We start from the raw sequence: 13037 nt of genomic DNA, 5'->3' as shown, positions 1-13037 counted from the left end.
ACCCACAGGACAGGGGGTCCCCTCGAGGAACAGGATAAAAGTTTATTGTATGTAAGAACCAAACCCATGAGATATGTACATGTATTTACATGACAAAATGAATAAGCCCTAATTATTTACAACAAGGACTGTCCTTCACAAGTCTGTACATCAAGAAGTCATTATGAAAATATATTTACACACAGGATCCAGCAGCTGTGGGCAAGATGGAGATGGAAAAAAACAAAACCAAAGGGTGAGGTGAGGGGCACCATGTAGACCTCAGCAGGGCTGGGTGTGGAGGCCAGTGCTGGCTGGCCCAAACACTGTCCCCACTCTTCAGAGTAGCAGTGTGGACCCCTGGCTTGTGTCCTGAAGAGGCGGGTGGTAGATTTGAGATGGCTGCTTTTCTTCCTCTTTGTCTCAAAACTGCCGACCCATGCCTGTGCCTTTCTGGGCCATCTCTCCTCCTCCTGATGCTGGGCCTGGTCCATTCCCTTGCCCCAGAGCCCCTGGTGGGATGCAGGCTGGAAGCTGGGGGGGTTCACAGCTCGCTGAAGCGCACTGCTGGCTCCAGCTTGTGGGACAGGGCAGTGAGCACCTTGTCAAACTTCTCGTAGCGCTCAGCCTGGCTGCTCTCAGCCCCCCGGCTGCCCCAGAGCAGCCGCAGCTGGAACTCGGTGCTGAACACTTCCAGCAGCTCCGCTTTGCCCTGGAAACCTGCAAGAGGGAGGGAGAGTCAGTTCCCTGGGATGGCACCCCCTGGCACCTGTGGGATGCTCCACCCTGGTGCTGGGTTGTGGCAGAGGGAAAGGAGCTCTGCTGTCCCTGCTGCTTACCCTGCAGCTTCACCTCAGCGTTGGTGTGGTAGAGCCCACCATGGTGGGCCACCATCCGTGCTGCCTCCAGATGGGCCATGACCACCTCCACGCCACTGTCAGTGGCCTCCCAGGGCTCGGGGCTTTCCGTGAGAGCCTCATCCCGCTCCAGGAGAGTCACAAGGGGTATGATGTGGGGAAAGGTGGTGTTGGTCAGGGGTGGTCCTTCTGGGGAGAGAGGCACTCTTAGGACCCCGCATGGCCCCGTGACCCTGCGTCCCCCTCCCCATCTCCCTGTGGAGAGCTCATGTGACACCAGGCTGCCACCATGCTCCCAGGAGAGGCTTCAAGGCTCAGCTGGACACAGCAGCTGCTGTGTTTGTGCCTGGGGCCATTGCTTGTCCAACACCAGCTCCCCCCAGCCAGGGTTTCTGGGAAGGGAAAGCTGATGGCCGTGCTCAGGCTGCATTTCCCGGGGCTGCAATGAGGAGCAGGTTTGCAGACACAGGGCACCAGGCATTAGAGACACATGGCTTTTCATCTTTCCAACTGGCTGCCCTGTCCCTTGGTTTGGCACTCACTGCCATGTGAGCACAACGGTTTGGCTCAGCTGCTGGTTTTATTTAGTTATGAAATGCTTCCTTGGGAAGGAAGGGGCAAACAAGGCCAGACGGGCTCTGCTGAGTGCTGGAGTGGCTCAGCAGCCAGAGGGTGTCTGGCACTAGCTGGGACAGGGTCAGAGCTCTCAAACAATGATGCTGAGCCCAGACAAAAGGGGGAAGGAGAAAGCAAGTGAGACAAGGGGAGCTGCTCCTGTTACCTTTCCCTTCATTCAGGCTCTTCAGGAATGGCTTAAGCTTCTTCTCATAGAGAATTGCACCCTCGGTGTGCCGCTGCCTCAGCACCATCCAGGTCTGCTCCAGCCGGGCAATCTGAAAGGAGATGGGGCAGGTAGAAGGTGCTGGGCAGCACAGCTTCCAGGCACCAGGGAGAACAGCCTGACCCTGGATCCACAGTCCCCAGCCTTGCACACAACAGTGCCAAACCAGCCTCCTCCACCAGTGCTCATGGCCAGACACGGCACAGCTCTGGCACTGAGGCTGGGCTTAGGATTTCTTCCCCTGCCCGTGCCCCAGGACAGCAACCTTCCTGCGTTGCAGCGGCCTTGAAGATGAGATGCAGGGAGGGGGCAGCCATTCCACCTCCTTTGTGCAGGCAGGAAGCAAGACTTCCCAGCTGGGCTCGATTTAAAATTGAATTTTAATCTCCTTTCATCTTCCAAAGGGAGCAGTGTGGCCTGGAGACGCTGCTGCCACAGCCTTGAGACTGATTTGTATTGTACCGGAGGGCAGATTCATTTCCTCCCAGGAACACAGCCCAGCACAAAACAAAGAGCCCAACCACCGAAAAACAATTGGATCCTGGCGGGACAAGGCTGTCTGCTCCGTGGAGGGATGGCTCTTCCCCTTCCCTGCCTGCATCCCAGCGGATGTGGCCCCATGCCTCCCACCCGGGGCATTCTCCCCTTTCACCCATCCCAGTGACTCTTGGAGCCTGCAGGACACAGGGAGAGGGATTCATTTTGAGTAAGGGCTGAGCCCAGTACATGAGCACCAAAGGAGTGTCCCCATACCTGTGTCATTTCCAGGGCGCTCATTACAGCTGCAAAGCTGAACATGTTCCCCATGGTGCTCTTCAGCTCGGCAGCCAGCTGGATGGTTTTGTGGAGCAGGGCTGCCCGCTCCTCCGTGCTGCCTGTGCAGCCCAGGATGTCCACAGCAATCATGATGGACATGGTGTGAAACCTGCCAGGGGGCAAGAACAGAGCGGGGTCAGCACAGGGAGGGGGGATGCTCTGGGGGCTCAGACAGGGCTGCTCCTCTCCCCTGGCCTGTGCCAGGCTGGGAGCAGCCAGGGCAGCTGGAGCAGGCCGTGCAGGGCAGCCCAGAGGGCTCACTCAGGCCGTGCCGTGCCGTACCGTTCCAGCAGGTCCAGGCGGAGCTGGTGGCCGTGGGGGAGGGTGAGCAGCTCCATGCCAGAGCTCACCCCCATGAGCCGCTGCATCTCCACTGTCACACCCAATATCCGGGCCACCTGGCAAAGAAAGTGAAAGCTGATTAGAGCTTTGCTAATTGAGGAGAGGCTGAATTGTCCTCAGCAGCCTCTTGCCCCAGCCCAGCCTCTGCTTGCCCTGGCTGATCCACCAGGCAGAGCCCAGCAGGGGTGCTCCAATGCTCAGGGGTTGTCTGATGCTCAGGGATGCACTGATCCCTGCCAGCCCAGATCGATCAGAGGGCAGCAGCACCCGTCCCTCCCTCCAGGCCCTGGCCATACCAGGCAGTCCACTTTGGTGATGTGTTTGGCCAGTGTCTTCACGTCCACCTCTGCCAGCAGTTCTTTGACCTTCTTTAGCACAGTCATCTCCAGAGGTTTGTTATCTAGGGGGATGAGCAGGGACTGGAAGGCAGCAGGATTGAAGGAGGAGGTTGTTTCCATGGTGGGGGGCACAAAGCCCTTGAAGTCCAGCTCTGCTTTCAGCCTCTGCCCTGCCTCTGCTTCCCCAGAGCTGTTCTCCACAGTCCCTCTCTGTCCTTCCTCCACCTTTAGCCTCTCGACGTAGCTCTTTGCTGGTGGCTGCCTGGTGTCGTGGGCTGGCCTGTCCCTGCTGATGGGAGAGCTGGGGTGCAGCTGGCAGTAGTGCCCCGTGTCCGGGTCGCTGTAGCTGCTCACCGAGGGAGAGGGGGAGGCACGGGCGTACCCGTGGCAGGGAGTGGAATGGGAGCTGTGGGCAGGGTCTGCAAGAGGTTTGCTGCTGTTCCCATGGCACAGCTGGGGCTCGCTGGACCTTCTTATGACCGGAGAGGCTGGGGTGATTCCAGATGCTTGGCAGGCATGTGGCTTTAGCCGTGTGACTGCAGGGAGCAGAGGGGACACTGATCAAAGCCTGAAGATGCATACATGCATAGGGACCACAGATGCAGCAGCCCAGGGACACGGGGCTCAGGGAAAACCCCTCTGTCCAAACAGAACCACCTGATCCCAGGATAGCTGCATAATGATGCAGCTCAGGACTGGCTGAGGTCCTGTCCCTAAGGTCCCCCTATCACAGTAGTGCCAAGTCCAAGCTGATCCATAGTCCCACTGTCCCCAGAGGATGGAGGGGCAATGCCTACCTGTGCTGTAGGCAGGTGATGCTGGGTTCTCAGAGATGGGGGACATGGGGGAGTGCAGGTCTTGGATCTGGTCCACGCTGACAGCACAGTTGCGGATGATGTCTCTGTGGTGGGGCAGGGACACGCTGGGGTGGGGACAGAGGGCACAGGTTAGTCCCTTAAAGCAGAGCCCAGGCAAGCACAGAGAGGCTGGGATGAGGGTTTGCTGCCCCAACACTTCCCTTGGATCATCACCTCCTTCCACAACTACCCATAACAAGCTCAGCTGGAGCAGTGAGCAGGTAATCCCTGCAGCAGCCGGGAGCAGAAGGGGTCCCTACCCAGTGACCCCCATAAACCAGAGACAGACCTGCCTGCAGGGACCCTGGTCCTACAGAGAGGAGCAGAGCAATGCAACCATATGCCATGCCAAGCCAAGCTGCTTGGGATGGGATGAGTTTGGTCCACCCCAGGGTGCTGTGGGGAAGTGGATCTAGCAAAGAAGTCATGGACAGTTATTTTCTAGGGTTATGCTGCAAAGTGGTATCTAACACTGCATTACTCTATTTCTACCTGGGAGCTGTGTTGGGCTAGTTAGGTGTTGCTCTGACCCAAAGCTTAGGAGAGCTGGAAAGTGCCTGGAAACGGGACTTGGGAAGTTATATAACAAGCAACGAGGTCCTGGGTTGGTGAGGCAGCAACTGGTGGCCTGATGCAAACACTGTGTGTCAACGGTGCTGCAAAACATGCTGAGTGCAGGGAGGGTTGCAAGGAGTTATGGCAGGTAATTCACTGCCCTCCCTGCTGTGGGTGAGGGCTAGGCTGCTGTGATGTGTTTGGTCTTGAGCGCTGTGCCTCAGCAGTGGGAGGAGAATGGGACAGCAGTGGTGGTGATAAGGGATTTGGGGAAAATGTGAGTGATGAGGAACGACTGATGGATCTGGGTTCTTCTGGAAGTCTGAGTGTTTTCCTTTTCCCAGCCATAACAATTGGTTCCCTGTTTTCTGCTGGTGCATTCTCACCCTGCCCCTGGGCTCAGAAGGTCAGGGTGGTGAGAAAGCAGCTTGGCTTAACAACAGGCTGTGTCCTGCTGGAGGCAGGGGTAGATGGGTCTGCCCTTGGCTGCTGCATGTGAGGATATGTGTGTGGCCCTGCCTTCCCTGCAGGGCTCTGGGCAGCCTGGGACTGCCAAAAGTGAGCCATACAAAGGAAGTCTCCTCCTCCACCTCTGGAGAAGCCCAGCTGGCCAAGGTTAATGTGAACAGCTCAGCTTTGTGAAGGCTGTGATCCAGGGTCTGTGCAGACTCCATCAGCACAGACCCATCAGTCTCCTCCTGCCCATCAGGCTTTCAGCCCTGCTTGGTAACTCCCTGCAAATGCTGAATGGAAAGGGCTCTGAAACTAAAAGGACCATTCAAATCCAAACAACAAATGTTGTCTTGGTGTCTGGGAGTGACTCTCCTCTCATGTTTGCCTGGGAAAGCTCAGCTCCATGGCTCTAACAAGCCCTGACATGCTGGTAATCCTGGACTGGGTGATTGTAAAACACTCTCTGGCTTCTGGCCTGAGATGCTAAAGTCATGTCTGCTCGCTGGGCGTCTGCTGTGGTAGCTCAGCATGGCTGGCAGCCAGCCTGGGAGAAAAACCCAGTTCCAGCTGAGTACTGGTTCTTCCCCCCATGCCTCTGCTGGTCTCTCTCTTCCATCCCTGATCCCCAACCTGTGCTTTGCACCCAGAGAGCAATGACTGAGCACACCCTCCCTCATTCCCAAGGCCGATCCTCTGCTCAGCTGAGCTGGGATGACCCCACACGCTCACCTGGTTGGGCAGCCCTCAGCCCTGGTGATCTTGTCTGCGGTCAGACCGTCTGTCATGGTGATGCTCCTCCTCTTGATGTGCCCTTTCTGGCTGGAGGGGCTGTGGGCTCCCCCGTGCTTGCCGTTGGCCAGCCCGTAGCTGGCTTCCAGGTAGCGCAGGGGGAAGGTGCGGTTGATGGGGCAGTAGATGATGGCCCCGCTCTGCTCCGAGATGGCCTTGCGGTTCCCCACGTAGAAGCGCACGAGGGCAGGCACGTGGTCAAAGCTCTCCTGCTCGAAGAGGTACTGGACATGGCTGTGGCCATCGCTGGACTTGACCGTCACCTTGTTGATCTTGAAGTGCAGCGGCTCGTTGCGCCAGCGGCACGTCAGCACGTAGTCACCCAGGCTGGTGAGCGAGTCACGGATCAGGAAGTCACCGTTCCTCTGCACAAGGCTCTCAGACACCTGTCAGGGCACAGGGCACAGCTCAGCCACAGCCAGGCTGGATGGACCACAGGGCAGGAGGGGATGCTCTGCTGGGGTGTTATCTGGGGCGCTGGTTGTTCCCCTTGCCCCCAGCTCTGAGCCACAAGAGGGCATTTGGTGTGGCAAAATCAGGCAGCTCAGAGCTAATGAAGCCCTGGACCAGATGTTTCCCAGGAGGAAAGGCTGGTGGTTCTGTCTGGCCTCCCACAACATTTCAAGTGAAGGGTGCCTGGAGCCATCCCCCTTCCCCATCTCACCTCCCGGGGGATACGGCCGTGGTACCAAGCATGGCTGCGCAGGTCAGTGCTGCTCAGCTTCAGCTCCTCTTCCAGCTCCTTGTGAAGCTTTTCTGGAGATGAGTCAAGGATGTATTTCTCCTTGGAGAACTGTACAGGAGAAGAGAGAGTGTCAGGCAGTGCAGCAGTGCAGGCATTGGGGAGGGAAGGGCTGGCAGGATCCCCATGTGGGGAGCGTGGCACCTGCCAGGAGCACAACTATCCCCAAAGGCCATGTAACTCAGCTGTGTGTGAGGATTACTGCTTGTGGCAAAGGATGTGGTAATGTGCCTGTTGATGGCCAGGTCCTGTCACTTGGAGGGGCTCCTGGTGGCACATCCCTATCGTGCCTGGCCACCCTGTGTCTGGTGTGCTGCCCGTGGTTGGGCAGGAGAAAACCCCTTAAACATCTCTGGGGCTGAACTGCCATGAGAAGCACTCTTTCAGGAGGAAACCTGCATTATTGCTCCTCCTTTAAATTTCTACCACAATTTTTCTTTTAAAGGGTTAACTCACTGTGTTTAGCCTGATGGCAGCATAAATAGTAATGACAAATGTAAAGGGAACCTTCTGCATTGAAATTAGCTTTTAGAAATTAGCTTTCACCAGCACTGGTGCACCTGAGCCTGGAGGATGCAATCTGCCCCCTCCTTTCCCCTGGAGAGATAAGGGATGATGGCTTCATGTGTCTGTTGGCTAGAGCCTGCCTGCCTCCCTCCTTGCCTGCTGCTGGGCCAGTATTCCCAGAGTGCAGCTGCTGGCATAGTGGAGCCAGGGGATGTTTGGGGACGTGAGCACAGCTTTGGGGTTCCTGTGTGCTTCACGAGGCCAGTTCTGTTTGACACAGTGGCTTTGAGGTGATCCTGCTGTGGCACCGACACAGCTGCGTGATGGAGCAGGGCCTGGGAGGCAAGGCTCCTGGGTTCCCTCCATATCCCAGATGTGTGGTGTCCTGAGAGGGGGACACGTGTGCCACTGCCATGGACTAAAAGCTTGGATGGGGCTGCTGGGGTGCCCTGTTCCTCTGCTCCCAGGAGTGAGGGTGGCTGGTGGCCTGGCTCCCGTCTGGTGGCAGTGCCAGTTGTAAGGAGGCAGTGAAGGCTGGCCCAGCTCCCAGTGCCTGTTGGGGCAGGATTCTGGTATTGTCTCCCAGAACAGGCATGGGCTTGAAGCCCTGCTGACACTGCTCTGGCCCTGCCAGAGGAGCAGGCTGGCACTCACAGCTGACCCTGTGTGGTTCACCAGAGCACAGGGGGCTGCAGCCTCATGCCAGCACCTCAGGGACTTGCCTTGGAGCTGACCTTTCTGCCCAGTGCCTCATGCTCTGTGCCTTGTATTGATTCCCTCTGCTCCTCTACTGGTTGTAAGCAAGGCAAAGTGTAGAGAACTGTGCTGCTCTCCTGCCTTTACCCACTGCTCTTGTGGCATTCTTGGGACCCCACAGAGTCCCTCAGCAGGACCCTGACCCCAAGCCTCTCCTTCCCCAGAGGAGATGCTCTATCCCTCCTGGTAGCTGCATTCATTCACCAAACCATGCAGAGACCCTGCCCTGGGGACCCTGCTCCAGCCTGGGGAGATGGAAGGAGGCAGTGGCAAAGGGCCTGTGCCCTGGACTGTGCTCTCCAGGGCTTCCCCTCACCAGCCTGGACCTGCCTTTATTCCTCCCGTCCCAACTCCTGTCAAGTCAAAGGTGGTGGGAGAGTGGAAGCAGCCTATGAAAACAGTGTGGATTGAACTCTGACTTGCTCCTCCAGCCATGTTTATTCTCCCTATGAGAGGGTCCTGTTGAGTGGAGCTGCAGGGATTTTTGCATTGTCCGCCCTGGCCAAGGGCTGCAGGGAGCTCAGCACTTGCTGCTGCTCTGGGCCCTCCTGCAGACAAAGCCACCCGGTGCTGCTGAGCCCGATTAAAAATAAATGGTGGCTGGCGGATGCTGCAGGGGTCCAGCTGCCTCCTGGGGGGCCCAGGCCGAGCAGATGCTGTTTCCATGGTGACAAATCCATTGCCACGGAGCAGACCTGGCTTGGCCCGGGGTGCTGGGGGACCCTCGCCTGCAGCACCCTCTCTGTGACACGGCCCCCTCCAAACTCTGGGGCATCAAGGGAGCCCCCAGGAACCTCTGCTGTTTGTGCAGGTGAAAGCCATCAGAGCTGAGCTGGGAGCAGTGTGGATTACAGCTCTCCCCCCACCACCCCTGGAGCAGGGATTAGTGCCTGTTCTGCTCAGCATTGTACATCTGGGTTTTCCTCCAAATCCTCCCCATGCAAATGTGCAGGGTAACAAAAACACAAGCCCAGCTGAGCAGTGCCCGGTGTCTCCAAGCCCAGATTTGGGCAGAAGCTGGCTGGCATCCATGCCAGGAGCCATGAGCTAAGCTAGCAGGAGAGAACAGGAGGTTTGGGAGAGGCAAGGAAGGTTTTGCATCTTGCAGATGGGGGAGGGAGCCTAGTTGTGAGCAGAGGGTGTCAGGAGCCACCTTCTCCAGACATGTGGAGGGCACTGTCCCTCCAGCTCCTTGTCTGAGTAGCTGATTTGCATGGCCACCAAGAAGCCACTGCTTGGAGTGACTGTCAGGCTATAATGGCTGAGGAGACAGCATGAGACTGATCACGGGGAGTCCTTTTCCTTGGTGTGATGTAACTGAGACAGGTCCTTATTGTGAGTCTCTCATGCTAATCCAACATGCTGCCAAAATCACCTGTCTGCTCCCTTTCTGTGTGGGAGCTGGGCTCCCCATGAGCCCTGTGCTGTGCAGGGCCATGTTCCCTCCCGAGCCCTCCAGCAGCGCTCGAGCTTCCCCCATTCCATGGGGAACGTGTCCCCAAGGAGCCGGGCTCACAGCTGCCAGCTGGACAGGTGCCGAGGCGCTGGCACGGCCTGGCATGGCACAGCCTGGCATGGCACGGCATGGCATGGCACAGCAGGGTGTGAGCGGATGCCTGAGAGCCGCTGAAATGCCACGCCAGTGCTCCTGGCTGTGCCAAGGGAATGTCTCACCATGCACGGCCCCATGTGAGGTCTTGCACACTGAGGGTTGGGGGTGGGGAAAAGCCTGGACTCTCATTACCATCCCATCTTCATGCTGGGCTCTAGCATGAAGAACCCCACGGCATCTTCCAGCCAAGCAGGAGAAAATGGGGATGAGAGCAGTTCTCCAAACCAGCCACACCAGATAAACCAGCTCAAAATGTGCCAGAGATGATGCCAAGCTTTGCTTGAGGAATCCCAACCAGGAGCCAAGCTGGCTCGGCTGGAGAAAGGAGAGTGAGTGCCCTCATGAGCTGTTTCACAGTTCTGGGGCTGGGGAATCCTCTGGAGCAGTCATGCAATGGGGAAGCTGCCATGAGAAGGCAATTCCTGAGGCTCTCCATCCCTGCCTGCTTCCTTGACTCTCTGTGCTGCTTTCTTGATGGAGGACGTGCTTCCAGCTGAGTGGCAAGGACTGGAACTGGTAGTGGAAGGGCAGGAGCTGCAGGGATGGAGGGTGCTGATGCCTGTGGTGTGTATAAAACCAGCAGCTGTCACTCTGCCTGCTCTAAGGAGAGCTTCAAAGGCTGGCGTTTGGCTTTCTATCCTTGCAGAGGTAATCTTATGAAACTGGAGTGATTTCCATCCTGCTTTCCTGCTCTTCCCTCCCAACCTGGAGGAGTTGCAGATGAGGATGAAGTCAGCTTGGAGAGCAAGGTGTACTCACACCCCACCCTGCTGATAACATCTGACTAACCCCAAGGCACCAAGCACATCTGTTCTCCCTCCTGCTCATGCTGCCTACCCTGTGCTGGGATCCTGGCTAGGGAAATCCCAGCTCTTTCTGGAGTTCTCCACCCCTGCTCTGGCTGCTGGAGCAGCTCTGGGGCCTGGGAAGCAGAACTGTGAGGAAATGGAGTAACAAGCCATTGGTGTCTGGGGAAAGCCACAGACTTGCATGAGGGGTCTTCTCTGCTTCCTCCACACCTTGCAATGGGCAGCTTCAGTGATGTGTTTTGGAGCAAATATCCTTGCATCATCATGGCAAACCCAAGAACCATTCTGCCTGTCTGATGCAGGACTGCTGCACTTACCAGTCCAGGCACCACCCAAAAATGATTACTCCACCCTGCGTGACCATGAGAAAATCCCACCACAAACAATGCCCAGGTTGTTATGGGCTGGGTCTCAGTTTGCATGTCCTGCTGTGAGCCAGTCTGTCCTGCTGATCTTGATATCCATATGGAAAAGAAAACCCTTGTTCCTCTGTTCTCTCTTGCAATGAGTCTAGGAACCTAAATGGCCTCTGAGAAGGTATCAGCCTATCTGCCCACCCCATAGGTGACTGAAGGCATCTCTTGGTTATGTCACATCTCCATTAGTCCCCACTGAAGGCAGATCTTGGCTCAAGATCTTTGTTCTGGAGTTCAAAGCCCTTCCTAGGACTAGTCCTGGCTACCCTCATGGTCTCCTCTCCCCTTGCCTGTGCTCCTTTGTGGCAGCTCTGGAGCAATTCTATCTCGCTGGCAGGGGTGGGGTGCAGCTGGGGTTAATGGCCAGGAACATCTGGGTTCTCTAAGGTGGGACAAGCACCCCAGGTTGTGTGGCAGGGTGGTGGAGTATGCTGCGACTGCTACCCCGGGGGAGCAGGTCTCCAATGCAGTGATGGTGTGTGTGTGTGTGTGTATACACACATTTCCATCCATCTATATTTTACTTATCTCACTCCAAGACGGCGGCAGCGGCTGCTGCTGCATCCCTTTTCAGAGCTGCTATTGGCCAGAAATGATGTCAGTGCTTCCCAGGCTGGGTGCACCGCCATTGGCGGTGAGCAGGGATGCGGCTGTCAGCTGGAAGTGCTCCAGTCATTCATGGGGACTTCAGTGTGTGTTTGCTGGACACGCTTGGACACAAATAGATGGTGAAAGATCTGGCAGAGCCAGGTGAGCACTTAGGGCTTCACTTTTAACTCTTTCCAGGGTCGGGATGGAGTGCCCTTCATCCCTTCTCACATCCCTGCACGAGAGCCAGATGCTCACCTGTCCCTCCCTTGTTCTGGCAGCAGCTGGCTGAAAGCACCCGCTCACCCCCTGCAATGTGCAGCCCAAGGGCATGTCCCTGTGTTGCTCAGTGGCCTTTGGACAAGTGGAAAAAGCTCTGCTGCTTTTCCCTCTTCACCCCCACCAGCAATCAAAATCCCTGGCTTTGCGCTGAGATCAGCCGCAATCATGACAAGACTTGAAATGCTGCTCCTGGGCTCCGTCTTACCCAGAATAATCTCTAAAGCTCAGCACCCACCTCGCTCAGCGGGAGTACTGAATAACACTGCCAGCTCTCTTGGCTGCCGGCTCCCTTCTAACTTGCAGTATACTACAGCTCGTGCTTCAGACCAGAGCCTGCTTGGCTCCTGCAGTCCTAAACACCTTTGCTCTCAAACTCAGTAAATGAGGGATCCAATTCCCACCACCGTGTCCCCCTTGTGCAAATGCCAGAGTCCAAAAATAGGACACCTAGACTTGTGCCCAGACAGTGGCAGTGCTGGAACCACCACAGGACAGGTGACAGATGGATCCCAGCCTTCTCCTACCAGTCAGACCTGTGCAGTGCAGCACAGAGATGGAGACCCGGGCCAAAAAGCTGAGTGTTCATCTGGGCTCGATCTCCCTCCTGTGCTCAGTGATGCTCCGGGCACATGCCACCTTTTGGGGGATGCTAAATGCTCCCCCTCATGAGGTCTGCTGCAGGTGAGGGCTGCCTGCAGAGACTTTTCTGCCTGTCAAAGCGCTGGTCTGGCTCTGCTGGCTTTGGCTGCTCGGTCCTGGCTGCAGGGGGGCCGAGCTCTGCCCCCCGACCCGGCGCTCGGCTCAGCCCGCGCTCGCTGCCCGCAGCAGCTTCGTGTGAGCGGGGGCACGGCAGGGCTCTCCGGGGAGGCTCCCCCGCGGGTCCAAGCAGCTCCCGGCGGGTGCGTGGCTGGGGGTCCCCCGCACGCTTCCCCTCCCAGTGCCCCCGCCGCCTTCCCCACGCGTGCGGCTGCCCGGCGGCACCGCGGGGGCTCCGCGCCGAGCAGGGCAGCAGCCGGTGCGCTCCCCCCGGTGCGCTCCCTCCGCCGCCCCCGCTCACCTGCACCTGCATGAAGGAGCCGCGGTAGAAGCAGCAGGCGGCCGCGGACAGGGCGCTCCACAGGCTGCACCGCTCCGTCATGGCGCGGCGCGCCCGGCGGGGGCTGCCCCGGCCCGGGCTGCACCGCCGCTGCCTCCGCCGCCGCCGCCGGGCTTCAATTTCAGCCGCTTCCCCGATTACCTCATCCCTTGTCGGCTGCGAGGGGCGGGCACGGGGAGGCGGCTCCGCCCCGGCCCGCCCCTGGGGGCCGCCCCGGCTCCGGGGAACCGAGGAAGCGGCACCTCGGGGGGAAGCGGGACCCCGGCTGTCTGCGCCCCGCGGGGGAGCCGGGAACCGGCTCCTCCGAGGGGAACCCACGCTGCCATGGCACACAGGGAGCCGCCATCCCTGAGGGGATCGGGCACCCCCGCTGCCGGTGCTCTGAGGGGAACGGGAACCGGC

General features: G+C 58.0%; 1 protein-coding gene across 2 annotated transcripts; it reads right to left on the bottom strand.

Moving 5' to 3' along the window:
• Positions 1-17: 17 nt before the first annotated feature.
• On the bottom strand, positions 18-12742 carry SH2D3C (SH2 domain containing 3C). 2 transcript variants are annotated; one of them, XM_036394121.2, is made up of 10 exons: positions 12597-12742; positions 6492-6620; positions 5768-6213; positions 3971-4095; positions 3132-3709; positions 2776-2891; positions 2431-2602; positions 1618-1729; positions 819-1022; positions 18-699 (listed from the first exon to the last, which is right to left on the bottom strand). In XM_036394121.2, exons 1-10 carry the CDS (start codon positions 12675-12677, stop codon positions 524-526), a joined length of 2139 nt encoding a protein of 712 aa, XP_036250014.1. In that variant the 5' UTR covers positions 12678-12742; the 3' UTR covers positions 18-523. The 2 variants fall into 2 exon arrangements, with proteins under 2 accessions (XP_036250014.1, XP_036250013.1); XM_036394120.2 differs by having other exon boundaries at positions 819-1025; positions 12597-12741.
• Between the last annotated feature and the right edge of the window lie 295 nt (positions 12743-13037).

The sequence above is a fragment of the Molothrus ater genome, chromosome 20, assembly GCF_012460135.2.
Source record: "Molothrus ater isolate BHLD 08-10-18 breed brown headed cowbird chromosome 20, BPBGC_Mater_1.1, whole genome shotgun sequence".
NCBI lineage: Eukaryota > Metazoa > Chordata > Aves > Passeriformes > Icteridae > Molothrus > Molothrus ater.
Note: the sequence above shows the minus strand (reverse complement) of the source record. Positions and strands in the feature narration are given on the sequence as shown.

What these genes read in the sequence shown, in the direction of transcription:
- SH2D3C (XM_036394120.2), bottom strand. Translation starts at nt 12,677, where the DNA reads ATGACGGAGCGGTGCAGCCTGTGGAGCGCCCTGTCCGCGGCCGCCTGC. An exon ending in ACGGCCGTATCCCCCGGGAG is followed by an intron (nt 6,214 to 6,491) that starts GTGAGATGGGGA and finishes GTGCCCTGACAG; the next exon opens with GTGTCTGAGAGCCTTGTGCA. An exon ending in GCTGAGGGCTGCCCAACCAG is followed by an intron (nt 4,096 to 5,767) that starts GTGAGCGTGTGG and finishes TCCCCACCCCAG; the next exon opens with CGTGTCCCTGCCCCACCACA.